Genomic DNA, 19,320 nt, shown 5'->3' on the forward strand with positions numbered 1-19,320 from the left:
AGACACATTCGCGCTTTTTCTGCTGCGAGGTGGGAGCCGCGGCGAGCGCTCGGTTCATAAGCGATTCCCGTTTATTTTAAGTCGGCCCCCGAAGTCAAACAAAATATCTCCCCGACACAGTTCTGCACTTTGCTAATGTCTCACCTTAACGCCTTGCATAATTCGTTGGGCTCTCTCAGGATCGATTTACACAGGATGCCGCATGTTGCTGCTGCTGACTGTGTGTGTGTGTGTTTGTGAGTGTGTGTTCGGGAGGCGGTGGAGGGGGCCTGGGGTGGGGGGGGTTGTTACACGCTGGTCCGTCGCCGCATTTGCATATCTTAAATGATGCTCTTCCCCATACAAATTTATCAACATTTATTCACTCGTGCTGGCGCGGCATCTTTATTCTGCGGGGCCCATTTGCATCCGTTCGCCGGAACGGCGGGGGGGAGGGGGGAGGGGGGAGGGTAGAGGCGCTGGCGGTTGCCTCAGATGCATCAATTATGTCTGAGAATGGAGGAATTAGAGAGGGTCCCCCCCGCCTCCCCTCCAGAGGAAGGGAGGAAATGAAAGGCGTGCAGAGGCGAAGGGAGAGCGGCCAGTGGAGGGGGGGCTCTGTTAGCCATTGTTGTGTGATTAAGGGCTGGGTTTTTTTTTTTGAGCCACGTGGAGATTTGGGGGGGGGTTGAATTATTCACAAAGTGGGGCGGCGACCAAATGGTGTTTACAGCGGCAGCGCGGCGCTGGTGCATGCAGACTGCTGCAGGAGGCTGGCGGCACGATCGGGCCGACCATGTTGTGGGTTGGTGGCGGCGCCGCCGGAGCCCAGCGGGCCGGACGAGTGTCAATAACCTGCTGCTGACGCCCTTGAGCCGTCACGATAAGAGCCAGCGCGTTCTGTTTTCTTTTCCAATATTGCAACTCTTTATTTCCTCTTTAATCGGTACAACTTCTGTTTATATTCTGTACAGCACTGAAGGCACAACAAAAAAAAAACAAAACAAAGGAGAGAGAAAAACATAACACAGGTATTTACAAAATATACAGAATAAATAAATCTGGTTGAGTAGAAAAGCTACAGAGCGTGTGCTTACGTGAACCGTTTGTCTCAAGGATAAAATGACGTATTATAATTATTATTATTATTGATGTTTTTCCAAAACTGGTAAATAGTGCTGATTGTGAGCGTATGCTGCGGATCCTGACGCCCGCACTGTAAAAATGTCAGTCAGCAGTAGTAGTTCTTTACAATGACAACTGAGGAATCGAGAACAACAACAACAACTACAAAAAAAGAAAAAAAAGAAAAAGGAAAAGTTCCCGCAGAGCCTGATATTTGGGTGAGGTCGCTCCGCCCGGGACCTTTTCATGTGCTAATAAAGATTTCTATCTTTTTTTTTTAAAAAAAAATTTGTTTGCTAAGTTTGTTTGTTTTTTGTTTTTTTCTCTTCACCAGCTCACAAAACAGTTCCCAGACCAGCGAGACGAAGGACGCCGAAAGAGTTCCTGAATGCTGCTTTGAATATTTCCGGACATAAATTAATGAACATGACACACAATCTCACAATCTGCTTGCGCGCAGGCACAGACTCACTTCAAAAAACAACAACAAAAAAAAAAACTATGACAAAAAGGGGTCGCACTGTGGCTCGTCTTTTTTTTCTTTCCCCCGGCAGAACTAATAAAAGCAAAGGAAACATGGACATAAAGTAACATTTCAGCAGGATCGCGTTGATTGTCATGCACCATCTTATGGCATTGGATTAGTGCAATGCATTTGTACAAGAAAACAGTGGTGTGTGTGTGTTTGTGTGTGTGTGTGTGTGTGTGTGCGTGTGTGTGTACTGTAGTTTAAGTGCTGTATACTCGCTGAAAGAAGGACACAGGCCCTTTTGCAAGAGTTCACCAGTTCATATAAAAATAAATAAAGGTTCAGTAGCTGCGACTGTGCGGCGGTCGCGTCGCTCACGCTGTTTTCCAATACGCGGTTGGCATTTGTATGAGCTTTTCTTTTTCTTTTTTACGGCACAATGAGCATTCTGTTGACGGCACTCCAGATGGATTATGTTGTCGGGGTGGCTGCGGTGTAATCAGGTCATACCCCGACTCAGGATAGACTGATTAAACAGCAGTTCTGGGTCATGTGGTGATTGAGATGCACTCGCTTCTTTCCAAACATCTGCCTCATCCTATAGGGACCTCATATGGAGGACAGGGGGTGTGCGTGTGTGTGTGTGTGTGTGCGTTTGTGTGTGTGCGTGTGTGTGTGTGCGTGCGTGTGTCTGAGCGGATCAATCACTCGATGGCCGTGAGCCACTGAAATGTAATGGGTCATGAAGCGGTGATCTGGTGGATTTCGCAGAGAGTTAAAGCCCCCTCGGAACCCCACCGGCCAGCTCCACCCACTGCCGCAGCGGCTTGCTTGAAGTTCTATTTGGCCAAACATACTTCACCTTCCACCAGCTACATAACATGGCTCTCGTTACATAAAACAGGTAACACGTATTGGATAAAAAACAAAAAAAACAACAAAACAAACAGTTTACATTCTGTGCTACAATTAAACTTAAAAGTGGTGTGCCCGCGATATATATTTCACACTGTGGAAAAAAAATAAAGTATGAGAGGGCAAACAGGACAAGGCACTTAGTTCGGAACACGATCTATACGTGGATACATGTATTCATTTGTCTTTTTTTTTTGTCTTTCCTTCTTTGATTAGTTGAACGCGGTCTGATGCTCCAGAACCTCCAAGTAGTCCGGCTCGGTGTGCAGGTTCGCCTTCAGCTCAAAGTACTCGTTCTTAGTTTGCTCCAGCATGACCTTGCGCGGCCGCGAGTACATTATCGTCTCCATGAGCTTCAGCTCCTCCTGGTGAGCCGGCGCCTGCATGTCGACGGCGGGCTGCAGCTGGGGCATGTTCTTGCGGAGGTATTCCGTTATCCCCAGCTGCTGGAGCTCCTTCTCCCGCTCCAGAATGTTCCGGTAGAGCGAGTTGGGGTTCGCCAGGGTGACGAACTCGGCCGAGCACTCCCCGGCCGTCGGCCGGTACTTGGAGCTGCCCGTGAGCGGCGACGTGTTCTCCTTCTCCATGATGCTCCGGCAGACGTGGCGCTTGCCGCCCGACTCGTCCAGGCCGTAGTCCAGGTCGGCGTCGTGCTCGTGCTTGTGCTGCGAGCAGTAGGTGGGGTTGCGGCAGATCTGCACGATGGGGCTGTGCGAGCGCTCCTCGTACAGGGCGGCCGGGCCCGTCCGCTGCGTCAGCGTGTGGTGCGTGGTCTTCTGCCCGTACATGCTGTAGTGCAGGTGGATGGGGCTGCTGCTGGTGTTCTCGCGGGGCTGCTCTTCCGCCGCCTTCCTCTTGGCCCGCCGGCGCCGCCGGTGCACCATGAACACCACCAAGCCCGCCGAGCAGAAGATGAGCATGAGCACGAAGACGAGCAGGCTGAGGATGAGCACGGAGAGCGGCACCGTCTCCGTGATGGAGCCCAGCAGACTCTTGCCGGGGCCGTGGGGCCCCAGTGTGGCCGTCACGCTCTCGTCGCCCCCCGGGGACAAGGGATAGAAAGTCCCCAAGCCGGGACACAGCACGTCGTGGTGGAGGCTCCTCAGCTCGGCCTGCACCGCCTTCTTGGGGGTGTGGCAAAGGATGCTCCCCACCACGGTGTCCTTCCGGAGCTTCTCCACCCACTGTTTGAGACTGAGCAAGTCACAGCTGCAGTCCCAAGGGTTGTCTTCCAAATAAATCTGCTCCAGCGAGTCCAGCTGATCGAGCACGTTGCTCACCGGCAGGTGCATGAGGAGGTTCTTCCTCAGGTTGAGCTTGGAGAGCGGCACGTTGCGGAAGATCTGTGCCGGCAGCGAGCCGAGCAGGTTGTTGTTCAACGACAGCAGCTTCAGGTTCGGCAGGGGGTTGAACGTGCCCGGGGCGATCTCCTTGATGAGGTTGTATTCCAGATACAGGTACTCAAGGTTGTGGAGACCCACGAACATGGTGGAGAAGAGCTTCTCCAGCCTGTTCCCGTTCAAATACAGCTTCTTCAAGCTGCCCAGGCTGAGGAACGTCTCGTTGTCGATGTTCTCGATCCTGTTGTTGGCCAGGTTGAGCAATTCCAAGCTGTCGAAGGTGACAAAGTCGTACTTGAAGAGTTTCTGGATCATATTCCCCGTCATGACCAGTTTGGTGGGGCTCTGCTGGAGTATTCCAATATCTGACACCTTCTGGATTCCTCTGTCCTGACAGTGCATCAGAAAGCCTGCCACGGGGTGATTGTGACAGGAGCACTGCTCCACGCAGGGGCTGCCCGGAAGGTGAGACGGCGTCGGTGCCTTGGCGTCGTCTTTGGCATTGACCAACTTGGGAAGCTGAGACACTTTGGACGAGGGCGTTACCACCATATCCAGCGACTTGGACGGCTCCTCCAGGATGATTTCAAGATGGGTCGGGCAGAGGACGTCGCGCTTGACTTTGGCCAGGATAATTCCCTTGAGGTGACTGGGCGTGCTGCAGACCACGTCCCCGATGGCCGACTGGGCCCTCATGTTCTCCATCCAGATCTTCAAATGTAAAATGTCGCAGTCACACAGCCAGTCGTTGTCCTCCAGCAGGAGCTCCATAATCCGCCCAATGTGCTCCAGGAAGCCCACGTAGGGCAGCGTCTTCAGTTTGTTGCCACGCAAGTCCAGGTGGGTTAAGGGCACAAAGCGGAAAATGTTAGTGGGTAAAAACTGGATGGAATTATCGTTGAGGATGAGGACCTTGAGGCGGATCAGTTTGTTAAACGCCCCCGGCTCGATAACCCGAATGAAATTAGTGTCGGCTTGAAGAAACTCCAAATTCACCAGGCCTTGAAAAGTGTCCTCCTTCAAAGTGACGAGGAAATTGCTATTTATGTGGAGCTTCTTCAGCGAACCCAGACTGCTAAAGACCCCGGGTTCCAGCTCTTGTATGCTGTTGCCCCCGATGTGCAGCGACAGAGCGTTCTTAAGCCCATCCATTTCCTCGGCGCGGAGCTCCACCAGGTCATTCTTGTAGAGGTTCAGGTGGAAGGGCACGCCCGGCGGGATTTTGATTTGGGAGATTTTGCTGATGTTCCTCTGCTCGCAGTTGAGATGAAGGACGCCGTCTTTCCCCTCGCAGGAGCACAGGGAGTCACAAGACTCGCTGAGGGAGGACGGCGCCTCGGAGGGATGGGTGTCTTGGGATCGCGCCGCAGCCAGGAGCAGGGCGATAAATGCGACGCAGGGCAGCATGTCGGTCTGTGATATCTGCAAAGGAAAAGCACAGAGGCACAGTCAGAGAGTGAGGGGAAAGGGCAGAATAGGAAGTTCAAGTGTGCACCGTCAAGTCACATGCACAGCTCGGAGACATTTCATCGGCACAATGAAATTCCACCCAATGTGACACGAATGCCGTACAAGTTTGAAAGCGCTGCCGTGCCTGAACCCGTGGCCGTGTAAATGCGTGAAAATGACATTGTGGGTCGATCATATGCATGAAAGGAAGTTACAGTAGTCTACGGAAGAAAAAGAGAGAAAGAAAAAAAAAAGTGTTTTGTAGTGAGGAGGTGTATTTTTAGATTATAAATAATCAAAATGTCTCACAGGAAAAGAAAAAAAAATGTAGCGGAAGCCCTTCCGATCTCCGTGTCAGTCTTTGGAAATTGTGACCAGAATAAGCAGCGAGTTGAAGGCGGGGAAAGAGCCGCAATCACACATACAATACAGAGTCAGCGGGAACTGTGGGGAACATCATTTCAGCAACTCGCAGCAGGATAATGGCACGTTTAAAGACACGACACCGTCATCTGACTGACTTATTCAGCCTCATCTGAATAAAGCGCCTCGTCAGTGTGACTCAAGAGCGGCAGCCACTCCAGCCGAGTCCGCATCAAAGTCACACTCCTAACGAGCAACCTAAAGAAGAACCGAGAGCCGGGGTCGAGTTTTTTAATAGTACAATCAATTCAGCATCGCATGAATGGAGACGTAAAAACCAGACCCCTTGTTTTTTTTTTTTCTCTTTGTTTTTTTTTTTGTTGTTTTTTTAGCCTCCCCTTTTTCATTCGAGTGGAGGTGAGTGCACTGCGCGGCCGTGCAGAGAGCAGAAAGCACCTGGAGGGCCTTCAGGCAGCACTCGCAATTAGTGGCAGGGCTCAGCGCAGAGAGAATTCAGCGCAACGAGCAGCGCTCGGCCTGAGCGGCGGACGCAGGCAGAGGCATCAGTGTGGGTTTAATGCCAGCGCCTTCACCGATCTGAAAGATCACTCCCAGCACAGATGGACCAGGCCTCCAGACCGAGGACCCGCCCCCCCCGGTTCGGGAGTATGTACGTAGCTGGGAGAATACGTTAGCTCAGCCGCTGTGGTTTGTGAAGAGTCATATGTTGCCGCTCACGATCCGCACAGAATAAAAGCCACTTGGTCAGAAAGAAACACTCTACTGAAAGTCAATGAGATGTACAGGGCCTATTTTCATGGAGCTAAGGGGTGTATGCTGCGGGTATAAAGAGGTGAACTGGGAGACTGCCACTTGGCCCATGACAGTGTTAGTGTTAGCTTTTTTTTTACAATAGCAGTTTTTAAAGAAAAAACAAGTGTGTTTTAACGATTCGCCGAGACCAGAGGGAGGGATTTGTTCAAGTTAATATTTCCCTTTTGCCATTTCGCTCTGTAAGAATGTTGACGAGAAACTCGGGGAACTGGCCCTGCGCAACGTAGCCGCTTATTAAAGGCCGGCGGTCTCGCGGAGATGAATCGTTACGCGGAATGTGACACTATCAATCCGCAGCGAGAAACGCACACGAGCACCAGTAAATAGCGAAAATACTGCCTTTTGTCTGCCGGTCCCCAAGGGGCCGCCGTTGGCACCTGCGAGTCAGCCAACAACAATAAGCAAGGCCGTGTCGGAAAATCCATCAAAATGACAAGCGAGGACCATTATGGTGCATTTCCAACTGAAGTGGCTAAAGGTCAGTTTTAAATGCCAAGAAGCGCTACTTGGATAGCTATTGTGCGATCTAAGGAGATACCGGTAATGTCATCTTGACGCTCCTGCAAGATTTTCAAGATATTAAAACCTCTTGATACATGTTTGAGGCCCTAAAAGGTCAAAAATGCAAACAAACAAAATCTATATAAACATAATATATTTATATATATATATATATATATACATATATATACATATATGTATATATATGTATATATATGTATATATCTTTTGTTTGTTTGTTTGTTTGACCTTTTAGGATCTCAAACATGTCTGGTCTCTATTAAAAGAAACGAGGGAAGTTGCAAACCCCATGATATGAGTCATCAAGTTCCAATTATCCATGCCATTTGGTGGATAATAACAGATGGGGGAAATTTGATCAACACAGAATCAGACAAACTAGAAAGGCATTATTAGGACAGGACAACAACACGACTCCAGAGCCCTGCCAGCCGAAGCATCTGGGCCACATTTCCTTTTCATTTGCCCCCCCTCTGGACTTCAGCGACAGCTTTTAGTTTGCGCGTCCACCTCTGTGACCCTGACGGTCGCAGAGGCGGCGGCGACGTGAAATGAAACAGACCATTGACAGATGCTATCAGATGCCGCGCGATAGCGTCGCCCGCGGGGAGGTGGGGGAGATATGGGAAGGCATTAGCGCGCCGCCTCGCTCCGCGTTTCAAACAGACTTCGCCAAAAGCGGAAATCCGTTTCTCGGCCAATCGACGGCTCAGAAGAAGGCGGCGTGATGGGGCGGCAGTCCTCAGGAGGAATCGCTGCCCCGGCCGTTCCGCTCGCGGAGTCTGTTGGATCGCCGACGACGGGCGCCGCCGGATCCGCCGTCATGCGTGTGCATTTTGCAGGGGTGGGGGCCGAGCGCCGGCGTCAAGGAGAGAGCGGCGAATAAACTCCTATGATTGAATATTTATCGCGCGGCGAGCCGCTCTGCAGTCACACCGCCGCGTGCACAACAGGCGCTAGCGCCCGTCCCGCAGGGCCATAAATAGCAACGCTCGCCACGCCACTCGTGCCAAAACCTACAAATTGTATTGTTGCAGCGCGGCGAGGGGTTGGGTTGCGCTCCCGTGGGGATAATGCCGCATCAGTGAGTGATGAGTCGTCCTGCGTCCGTGCCATTTCTTGCGCGGAGTCATGAATGCACCCCGCGAGAGACGAGGCGCCCCGGCGCCGCTCTGAAAGAAAACTGCCGCCTTTCTGATTGCAATCGGGCTTAATTACGCTCGCCGCCAACGATCGCACAATAAACTCCACTCTCTCATTGTTGGGGAGAGAGGGGGGGGCGGGGGGTGAAATGACAGGCCAAGTGAGTGAGCAGAACAATGCGTCTCGGCACAAGACAGATGCATAAATTACTGATATTGATAGGAGCATTCTTAAGAAATGGTATTTAGACGCAGTTGTTCCAAACAGAGCTTCCTTTTGTATCCGTATCTTTTGTGTCCGTGTCCATGAGCGAGTTTTTCTGATCTACTATCAAGTGATCCATGTATAGCGGGCCGCTAGGACTGCACGATTCTAGAGATCGTCATTCTCTGACGATTTTTTTTTTCTTCCCCAAAACAAATATTTACCACCCTTTGTCTTTACAGCTTCGTCAAAATGTCCTCTGTGGTGGCGTTTCAGGCGGTTGCATATATTTGTTGCGCTTCCTTGCCGTGCTGCGATGAAGTCAAACACTCACTGCCTGTAACGTTCTTTTGAAACACTTCCAGGCCACGGAATGTGATCCCATCTTCAGTACAAGGACAGTGGGGGGTTTATTTTGTTCTCACCGCGGATCATTCATCGAGCGAAATTCATTGTGCCGGCTTCTTTTCCTTTAGTTGGTACCATGAATAATAAAAAAAAAGGTCACGGAATTGTAATTGGAAACGAGATCGCTGCAAGTAAGAATCGAGATTTTCACCTCAATGAATCGCGTAGCCGCTGATTTCTCCCATCGTGGCATTGATCAATAAACCACACTCCCGAAAGACCAGCGAAACATCACGCTAGCCAGGTTCAGCAGGACCCCCGGCCGAGAACGTCGGAGGAAGGAAACACGCATTCTGGCCATCTGCGGTCGCACGGGGGGTGGGGGGGGGGCGAAACCATAAACAAAAACATTGTTTCCGCTGAATAAAAAAATGCGGCTCCGTTCACACTTTTGCACCGACGCCACGACTGTGCCTTGGCGTTTTTTTTTTCCTCACCCGCTAGCGCGACCCACTGATCCGTGTGACAGCTCTTTAGAAGCCATGAATAAGTTGCGCCGCGACCAACCGGTGGAACCTGGGCCGAGACCGGCGTGCCGCGTCGCCCGCTCAACGGTTCGGGACATTATTTTTAGACAATGCCAACGCGGCTGTAGTCATGTTCTGTCCCCGTCACTGTCGCGGCAAGCGAGGCAGCGCCGCAGCTGCAAGCAGCCCATAAGGCACCAATCTAATTCCACTTCTTCTATCTCTTTCGCGAGTACGAGAACGCTTGTTATCTCCGGTGGCTCCCGACTCGCCGAGGATAAAAGTCAGCTCATATTTGCGAAAATTTGAGAGGATGACTTATAAGTAGAATTGTCGCCATTTCAGTGGCAATGGACCAAAGACCCTCAGTTTTTGTTGTTGTTGTTGTTGTTGTTGTTTTTTTCCCCCCCCCGCTGCTGTCACAGTGATTTATGGACGCTCCGAAACAAATGGGTCCAGGGAATGAATTTAAATTTTGTCCAAGCGCCTTATGGCTTGCTGGAATCAAGTAAACAAGTTAGCCCTCAAGTAAACCGCACTCCAAAGCAGTGTGCAGCGCTTCAGCGCACGCTCTGCAAAAACGTCTGTCACAACAAAAAGTCAGCGGCCGCGATGGAAGACTCTAATCAGAAGGCGTCAAAATGAAGCCTGCCGCCCAGAGCTTCACTCAGCCCAGAACAAACTACACCAGCCCTGGAACGCCGGGAGTTTGTTGGTTCGTTCATCCGCCGTCCGTCGAGGAATCTCTGCCTCCTGTTCAAATAAAGGTATCGGCTGCAATAACATATAAAAAAAAAAAAAAAAAAAAAAAAAAAAGAAAAAATCAATACCCACGGAGAGCAATTTGAAGCCTGAGGAAACTCAAGGAGACAAACTTGTCTGAATGGAGCCCCAAACATCCACAAGGATCGTGTTCACTTTCGCTGGCAGCGACGTTGGCACGGTCGGGTCTCGTACCTTCACTGCTGCTCGCACCGCTGCTCTCATCACAGCACGTCGACGGCCGCGACTCACTGGAAGCTGACGCAACGGCGATCTGAGCGAGCGATCGACTCGCAACGCAGCACGCTGGCAGAGGCACACAGGCACAAAGGCCGAGCTTGCTAGAAGAAGGTCAGGAAGGTCGACCCTTCACTTCCTTCGCTGTCTTCACCCATTCAAAAATCTGAATTATATGCAATTATGTAATGTAATTATATATATACATATATATATATATATATGTAATATTTATATTTTATATCATATACTATATATTACATTTCAAAAATGAGGTAACTACTTATACTATATTGATTATTATGTACATCATATTATATTGCACATATAACGCGGGCCGTTTAAACGTTATTATCTTGAACTTATCACTCGTCAGCTGTGCTCTCTCCCGCCGTGCAGCGCGGCTACAACAGCTGGCACGCCATCACACGGAAAGATATAAGCGGCCGTCTGCAAAAGCAGCCGCCGCATGTGGACGCAAAGAGACGCAATTAAGGAGGGTGGAAAAAAAACAAAACCAAGCAGAAATTAAGATATGTATAAAACAGAAACTCTTGTGCATGGCGGCGCCTCTTGCCCATTGTCCCTCTGCCAGCAGGGGTCCAGAAGAAACGTTCCGACAGCAAACGTATGAACGGTGGAACTAATAATAGCAGCACCAAAAAAGAAAGGTAGGGGAGGGGCTGCAGGCCTGCATTTGAAATGGTCTGTTTAACTAATGCGCAGTAATTAGTTCTCCAGAAGTGAGCAGGCGGATTACACCAGCATCAAGGTGCATTTGGCGGGCGGGGTGGGGTGGGGGTGGTGGGGTGGGGCATCTGTGTTGGTGCAGATCCATCCGTGCTGGGCCAATTACGGCCCGCGGGGCACATCAGGGCCGTGGTGCGTCACCGTCCGGCCCGCGTGAGGCCAAGCATAGAGTAGAACTTGGAGGCTATTTAAAAATATTTATGCAGCGAACGCGACGCAACTCTGTTGCTTTTAATTTAGAAACGCGTTGCGTTGGTCTTACTCCCGTACCGACGCACTTGCGAGTGCTAGCCTCGTTAGCTTCAAGGTGTCAGCAGCTCACGCCAAGAGAAGAAAAGTCGATATCAATATCGATAATAAAAAAAACAGTTCCTGATGGCAGGTTCAAGCAGGAGTGGAATTATTGGACTCTGTTGCACTGATATGGCCGGGGGGGGGGGAGAAGAAGGGAACATTGGAGACGGTTCCACTCTGCCGAGTTGAGGACATCAGTGGAAACTCTGAAGAACAGAGCGGCTAGTTTTCTCCAAGAACGTGACACCACGCACATCGCGACTCTCTTCTTCTGACGTGGGTTAGCTGCGGAGGAGCTAGCAGCCATGCGGTCAATGCAAAGGTAAATATTCTTCTGACGTGGGTTAGCTGCGGAGGAGCTAGCAGCCATGCGGTCAATGCAAAGGTAAATACACGTTTGGACACGTTAGCACTGAAATGGGACAAGCTGGCAGGTTGCTTGTCCAAATCTGGCTGGAAAAATGTTGGACTTTGATTGAGGAAATTAAGTTTTTCTTGTTTGCTCGTTTGTGGAGACTAACAAGTTCAAAATAAATAGCTCTGGTTGCATCGAATGTTTTTATGACTTCCTTTGGACTATTTTCTTGTTTCACTACAATTTCACGTGGCCTATTTATATAAATATTTACAGATTACTTTTATTCCAACACCAGTTGCAGCTATTCAAGATATATTAGTGGATTTTACAATTAGGATATTTTAAACTTTATTAGAAAGTAAAGTAATATTAGAAAGTGGAGCAAAATTAGGTTTCTCGCGTGGCCCCTTGAAGAAATGAATCTCCCACCATCGTGCTGAAGAGTCAACAAACGCCTCGCACGCGTGTTTGCGGAGAGTCACCAGAAAAAAAGGAATATGCGAAACAAACAATTTCAGGCGACTCGCTCTGGGCTGCCGGAAAGAATATTCCAGTTCTAACAACTCGAAATGTGGCCCTTCTTCTTCTCCTCCTTCACCCGTATCAGTGCACATGTTCCCTTCCACTCTCCAGCGAGAGTGTCCCACACACGGGGACGGACCTCAGCTGGAGGGGAACGGAGGGGAAGCCTCCACCTTTGGTTGGGTGGGAAAAAGGGGAAGAAGAAGAAGAAGAAGAAGAAGAAGAAGAAGAAGAAGAAGAAGAAGCAGTAGGAAAAAAAAATAAAGGCCACAGGCCACTAATAATGACAGTCTCATGACTCACTCCATAAATAGGAGCTGCTCTCTGGGACAACAGAGCTCAGTCAGGCCGACGTCGTTACGTCTTCTGATTGGCCGTCGTGCGCGCGGAGGTGCGTCGATGGTGCGTTTGGTCCTCCGAGAAAAAGAGAAAAAAACGGCGGGTCCGATCTCGGACAGAGCTTCGCGCATTTTTCAAAATTGTTCTTTTTGTTTTCCTCGGCCGACAGGTGGCGCTGCACAGCCGGTGGCGTCGCTCGGTTGGACACACCGCTTTGTAAACAAACAGGGAAACGTGGGGGTGGATTAGCTTTGAAAGCTGAATTTAAGCTCTGCTTTCACCACGGGGAGAAAGGGAGCTGCGGGCCAGAGGGTGAGAAACTGGCTGGAGGGAGGAGAACATGCACGGACACGGAGGGGAGGAACAAACGCACCCGCCCTGGATTCTCCTTCTCCTTCAGCTCCGCACTGTTTCACGTCTATCTGACTTGATGTGGACAAATACGTCAACGATGTCGCAGTGGACCAATTAGAAATTAGCAAGAATTTAGCCAGCGTGCTAATATTCGACAACAGTCCATAAGCGGCTTTTAAACGCAGATTTTTTTTCCCGGAGTGATATCGCCACCTGCTGCCTTGGCATGGGAATTACCATTGCTTGATGTTGCGGTTTCACGTGGACAGAGACATTTGGCGTGGACGGCGTTTTTTGGCGGGAACCAGAGACAGTCGAGGTCTCTCGTGTTGTTCACGTGTTGCGTGTTGTTCACACTTGGCATGCCATCGTTTTCAGTGAAATTATTTCTAGTTAATTCATTTTTTTTTTATTTTATGAAGCAAAGTTGTTCAACTTATGTAGAAGCAAACATGAATTAATAAAAAGGTGCCGGTCATTTGTTCTGTTTTTTTGTTCAGTCTTGGTCTGGTCCGGATCTCAATGCTCTCCAGTCTTGACATCATCTTGGTCTCGGCTTGTGCCGTCTGGACCACAACACTCTCTCAAGCTAATCGAGTGACGAGGCTCTGGAGCTGAGCGGCAGCGCCACCCCAACACCTCCCACCCCCCGCCCCGCCCCCCTCCCTCCGCAGGACCTTTCAAAGCCAATTAAGCAGGAATGTCACAGCGGCAATTAAAGGAGCCACTCGGCAACTTCCAGGAGCCTGTTAAAACCTGTTCAGTGGGGAGAAGCTCAGAAAGGGGGGGGGGGTGCGGGGGTGGGGGGGTTGGGGAGGGTGATTTGGTGGGCTTAGGGTCAGAAGGCGATGACATCCCTGACAACACAGGACAGACACCCAGAGATAATAGAATGGATTTATCGACGCACAACCACGGACAGCGAAAGGAACGGCGCGTGACGCGCATCCAGCAGGAGGCAGCGTTGTGTTTCGGAGGCAGTCTCAGAGCCAGGCAAGGCGCTCGCTGTCCTAAATAATCTGCTGGGCGAGCGGCTCCCCTCCTACTTGATGTGCTACTTTCCCAAACAGCGCGTTCTCCAAAATTTATGGCGCACTCAGCAGGACCAGACAGCCTGCACCTGCCATCCGGAACCAGGAGGGGGGGCTGTTGGGGGTGGGAGGGGTGGTGGGTGGTGGCACAACACACACACACACACACTCACTCGCTTTGATAGTGATGTAAGACGTGAGTTTCGGAGCATTTATCGCAACAATACGAGTGGTGCTCGTGCAGTGTTGGGCAGCAACAGCAGGTCCTGGCAGGGAAATAACTGCACTTTGAAATGATGCTAATGGAGGCTGAGGTTCATTCAGGAGCTGAAATAGTCTTTGACTCGCTGCTCCTGGGCCAGTCGGCTCTGCTGCACTAGATGGAGCTTTATTTAAAAAAATATTATTACTATTATTATTCAGCGAGTCAACGTGGGAGTGTTCGTGGTCGGCGTCGTCTTTGGAAAACTAACTAACGAGCGACAGAGAGCTTCTCCTGCCGTTAGCTGGAGAAGCTAACATGGGGCTGACGAAGCAGCAGCGGTCCAAATATCGATAACGTCAATACCGATGTTGGGATCGGGATTGATCAATATTAGCGCAATCAGATCGATATTTTCAATTTGTATGTATGTATTGCATTTGTATACATTGATTATGTTTAAACCACGACAGGGTTACCTATTCATTATTACCTATTAAAATGTTTTGGGTTCTTTGGTTGTTTTTTCATTTTGTCCAGCCTGCTATGACTGTGACAATCATTCCAAGCGGGAATTGACTGAATGGAGGCAAACAGGCAGCTTTTTCTGAAGACTTCTGCTCTCAAGCTGCAAAGGCATTGAACAGTGTGGACAAATATTTTCTATTGCACTAAAATGCCCAAACTGTTTTATTTATAATCCTCAAGAGGGGGGAAAAAAAATAAAAAAAAATCAGAAAAACCCATTAAATTCATGAAAATTGATTCTGATTGAGCAATTTGTTGACACATGTGCCATGATTAGAAAGTGCCAGTGTGGTACGGGTATTGGTGATCAGGAAGCTGTATTTAATTGCAGGGTATTGCACTACTGAGCAGGAACAGGCCCGGCTTTGAACAACTCCGCGACGCAACGCCTTGGCAATTCGCACTGCCTTTTATTTGGGAGGAGCCGGTGATTTCGCCTCCTTCACACTCGAGCGTCCAGTGTGAAGAACCCCCCCCGGCGGCCCCCGGCCCCGCTCCCCCCTCCACAGCCGGCCAGCATTCTCTTCCATTCTGGCCGGAGGTCTTTGAATGCAGCCTGAGATGGAAACTGAGACTGAGGGGCCGCCGACTTGTTGCAGCCGGAGGAGGAGGAGGAGGAGGAGGGGGGGGGGGGGTTGTTTCATTTCAGCCTGACACGGGAGAGCAGATTACAAAACTACCCCCCCCCCACCACCACCAACACACACACACACACACACACACACACACACACTGCGTGCATTGTTTACGGCACACATGAGATCCCTGCCCATCTAACAGCCCCCCCCCCCTCCTCGCCCTTCCTTCCCAGGCACCAATTACAGAGGGCCACATCCACCCCCCCCCCCCCCCTTGAACGCCCACGCGTCATGCCAAGGTTGCTGCCCACGCCCCCCCCCCCCCCCCCCCCAATCCCAACCGGGGGTGATTGACTAAAGGCCTTACACTTCCACACTGCAGCATCTCCAGTCATATCTATGTCGAGTGACGCGCGGTAACCTCTCATATTAACATGACGATGCTTGGCCCGGATTCTGTTCTTGCTGGGTACAAGACGCCCAAAGAAGAAATGCAATGTAATGCAACTCTAATGTGAGGACGGCAGGAACGAGCTGAAATAGGCCCGCTATTAATATTTAACACTGGCGAAGGTTTCCTGTCCTCTAAATCAGAGGAACGACAGCAGCCAACTGTGATAAAGCCACCACGAAAACATTTAATGAATGCAGAAAACTACAGCAACAATTAGAAAGATAATAACAGGTGTGTAATTTCAGGCGTCTCCCTATTGGCCCTTTGTCAGTCGTGATTCCACCCCCCTCGCCCCCCCCCCAGTAAAATCATCTGCCAGCGCTGCTGCTTAAACAACGCCGTTCTTAATCATTTTCGAGCCCTTTAATCTATAATGAATCTGCAGCTACGTGGACCCGCTGGGCCCGAGGAGCTACGATAAGGAGACACCAGAGATTATTAACCCTTGATTCATCCGCGGAAATAAAAAAAAAACAAAAAAACAAAAAAACACAGTGATCCAAACTCAATTACGCCATTAACGACTGCTGAGCTCAATTAGCAGCTCCCTGCTGTAGTCGTTAAAGACCTGGATGGAAAAAAGAAACCGGCAGCACAAGACACAGTGCAAATGAATGAAATAAATCCCAATTACTGTTGGGCCTAATTGAAATAGCTGAGGGGGGGTTACAGTAGCTACCTGGGCTGGTTCACCTGAGAGAGAGACACTCACTCGCTTGTTTTTCTTTTAAAATGGAATTCAGACGCGACAAAGACATTACGTGGATTTTCGGTTCTTTGCTGTGTGTAGTTAGTCAGTGTTTTAGTTAGTTAGTTAGTTAGTTAGTTAGTTAGTGCAGCAGCAGTATGGGGCATCCCCCCCGCTCTCCCCCAGGGTACACACAGCCAGGTGTGCTGTTGGCACCTCAGGCCGGTGGTCCATTCTCTCTACGTGATACGCAGCTGTACGCCATCTAACCACTAGAAAAGGTCCTGAATGACCGTAGAACCGCTACAAAATGCTGCAAAAATACGAATCAGTCGGTTTTTAAGACACTCTCTCAACTTTCCCGTTTAAAAATGTGATTAAAATGATGACTTATGTTCTGACCTGTTTGAGAATCAGCCGTTGCTTTCGTGTCGCTTTAGAGAATTTATTGGCGTGTTTGCACCACTTTTTGCACTCGATTGCTGACTATTTATTGAAGTGTGTGAATGATTTATTTATGTTTTAATTATTTTTAACAGATTCGTCTTGCGACTGCTGCTTCAGTGTCGTTTTGAAGCCGCTGCTGATGGACAGACGTGTTGGAGGCTATCAGAGGGTAGAACTAGAATAAACTAGACCCCCCCACTGCTTTGCTGTCAGTGAGGAGCAGCATCGTTCACCAGCCGGTACAGTCCAGGCTGGTTCACTGTCATGCTTGAGCTAGTTGGAACGTGTCCCACCTGGGCGGGGGGTGGGGTGGGCACCTGGATTCCTTCGGCCGCAGGGGGCAGAAAGCAGAGCAGCCACCCCCCCGTCTTCAGTGTTAATTTCAATAGAAGAAGAAGAGAAGCAGCAGCACTCACCGGTAGGAGGTGATGACGGCACTTCTCCAACTGTCACCGCGCGGCGTCCATCGGAAGGTGGCGGTGGCGGTGGTGGTGGGTGACGCAAGGCAGAAGGAAGAGGAGGAGGAGGAGGAGGAGGAGGAGGAGGAGGAAGAGGAGAGGCTGGTGGACACTTTGTCTGCACTTCTTCACTGGGAGCAGAGCGCAAACTCACTGCTGGGAGAGTCCAGTCAACTGACTGACTGGGAGGATGGAGGGAGAGTCCAGTCCTCCCAGTCCGGATCTCTGACTGTCAGCTGGCCAGCCAAGAAAAGAAGGAGTTATTCCCGCTGAGGTTCCAGCACCAGTCCCGGCCGGGATGACGAGTCGGAGAGAGAGAGAGAGAGAGAGAGAGAGAGAGAGAGAGAGAGAGAGAGAGAGAGAGAGAGAGAGAATATATATACTTCAAAAAAATAAAAAACAGTAAAAGCGTTTGAAGTTGCAGGTTCTAACTCCTCCCGGTTTTCTCTCTTTTCTTGTTACAATAGAAATGGAACGCGGCCCCGATACAGTCCAGCCGCGCGCACTGCGTCCTGCTACTCCCGCCGCCAGCACGCCGCGCGCTCCGCGTGCCGTTCACCAATAATGTTCGCCGCGGACAGAACTGCGCCGCTATTTGCACACCGCCGAGGAGGCGGAGGGAGAGACAGACAGAGAAAGAGAGAGAGAGAGAGAGAGGGAAAGAGAGAGAGAGAGAGAGAGAGAGAGAGAGAGAGAGAGAGAGAGAGAGAGAGAGAGAGACGCAAGGCGGCAGGTCAGCCGTGTTGACGCGCATCCACTTCCTGTTGTGCCTTTCATAATAAAAGCGCGGCTGGTGGCGCTCCAAACCACAGGGAGGTTCGCTGTTATTCACATTCACTCGTGGCTTCATTTAGACTGTGTTCATATTTGCATTCATGCAACTGCACTTTTTCCATCCGTTAACATTCAAATGTATTCAACGTGTTGTATTATTATGATTATTATTATTATTATTATTATTATTATTATTATTATTATTATTATTATTATCATTATTATTATTATTATTATTGTTGTTATTATTATTCATTTATTTATTTATTTTTAAAAGCGGGGGACTTAGTATAAATGAACATATAAATAATAATTGCTATACGTTTATCATTGACATCATTCCTACTTTTCATCAAACAGATTTTAATTTGAAGGGGCAAAGAGCCGCAACTTCCGCTATTGCCTGCATCTTTTTCCTTCACAGCTGAGCTCTAGGGCTCGAGGACTGAGCTCCTCCTCCTCCTTTACCTCCTCATTGGGGCTGCCAACTATAGAAATTGGACAGACAGAAACAAAAAAAAAAAACCACACAAACCAACCCCCCCGCATTTCTGGGCTTTAACAGCCTGGCAGCAGCTCCAGCCTCAGGGGGGAGTCTAGCACAATAAAAGAGGGGGACACCGCTACTGTCTGCTCAGGTGCTAAAGGAACGAGAGGTTATTTAGAGGCTGACACCCAGCAGCAGCAGCAGTGCACCTCCTGCATGGGTCTCAGTGCTCCATCAAGATCATGACTTCCAGCCAGCTACGACCTCTGACCTTGCAGGGGAACACACTCCAGGCATGAGTCCATGTGACCACTTCAAACACACACACACACACACACACACACACACACAGAGAGAGAAGCAGCAGCAGCAAGCTGATTCAATCAGCCCTCTACATCAGACAGCAGTCATTCATCGCAGGCTGAGCCCTGCAGCAGCAGCAGCAGCAGAGATTCCTGTGCAGCTGAACTGGTGGATCTCTGTCAAACCACCAACCCACTCAACTTTCTTTTTCTTTGTTGTTTTTTTTATTTTGTTTTGTGGCGCGCGCTGGGTATGGAAGAGCAACGCTGCCACACTAGGGGAAAAAAACTTGCAGAGTGTGACGTTATTTCGCGAAAGTTCCTCGTTTTTACGTGGTAGCTTTCGCGTCACCATGTAAAAACGTGATAGTTTCACATCATGACGTGACACTGAGCCCTGTTTTCTTCTGTCTAGTGTGGCAGCGATGCTCTTCCTACACCTGACACTCTGGTCACTGGGGTTAGCTTGAACCCAACTGCCGTGTTGTGGCGAGATCGAGCAAAGGAACCGGAAGTGATTGAGTGTGAGGCAAACCG

At 49.9% G+C, this 19,320-nt stretch overlaps 1 protein-coding gene across 1 annotated transcript; it reads right to left on the reverse strand.

Annotated features, from left to right (window-relative positions):
- Positions 1-883: 883 nt before the first annotated feature.
- slitrk6 (SLIT and NTRK-like family, member 6) lies at positions 884-17,802 on the reverse strand. Its single transcript, XM_076051320.1, has 2 exons — positions 17,179-17,802; positions 884-5,250 (listed from the first exon to the last, which is right to left on the reverse strand). The coding sequence occupies exon 2, from the start codon at positions 5,233-5,235 to the stop codon at positions 2,701-2,703; it is 2,535 nt and encodes an 844-aa protein (XP_075907435.1). The 5' UTR covers positions 5,236-5,250; positions 17,179-17,802; the 3' UTR covers positions 884-2,700.
- Between the last annotated feature and the right edge of the window lie 1,518 nt (positions 17,803-19,320).

Source organism: Nelusetta ayraudi, unplaced genomic scaffold (assembly GCF_046127955.1).
Source record: "Nelusetta ayraudi isolate G7.1 ecotype Tasmania unplaced genomic scaffold, CSIRO-AGI_Nayr_v1 ptg000134l, whole genome shotgun sequence".
NCBI classification, from domain to species: domain Eukaryota; kingdom Metazoa; phylum Chordata; class Actinopteri; order Tetraodontiformes; family Monacanthidae; genus Nelusetta; species Nelusetta ayraudi.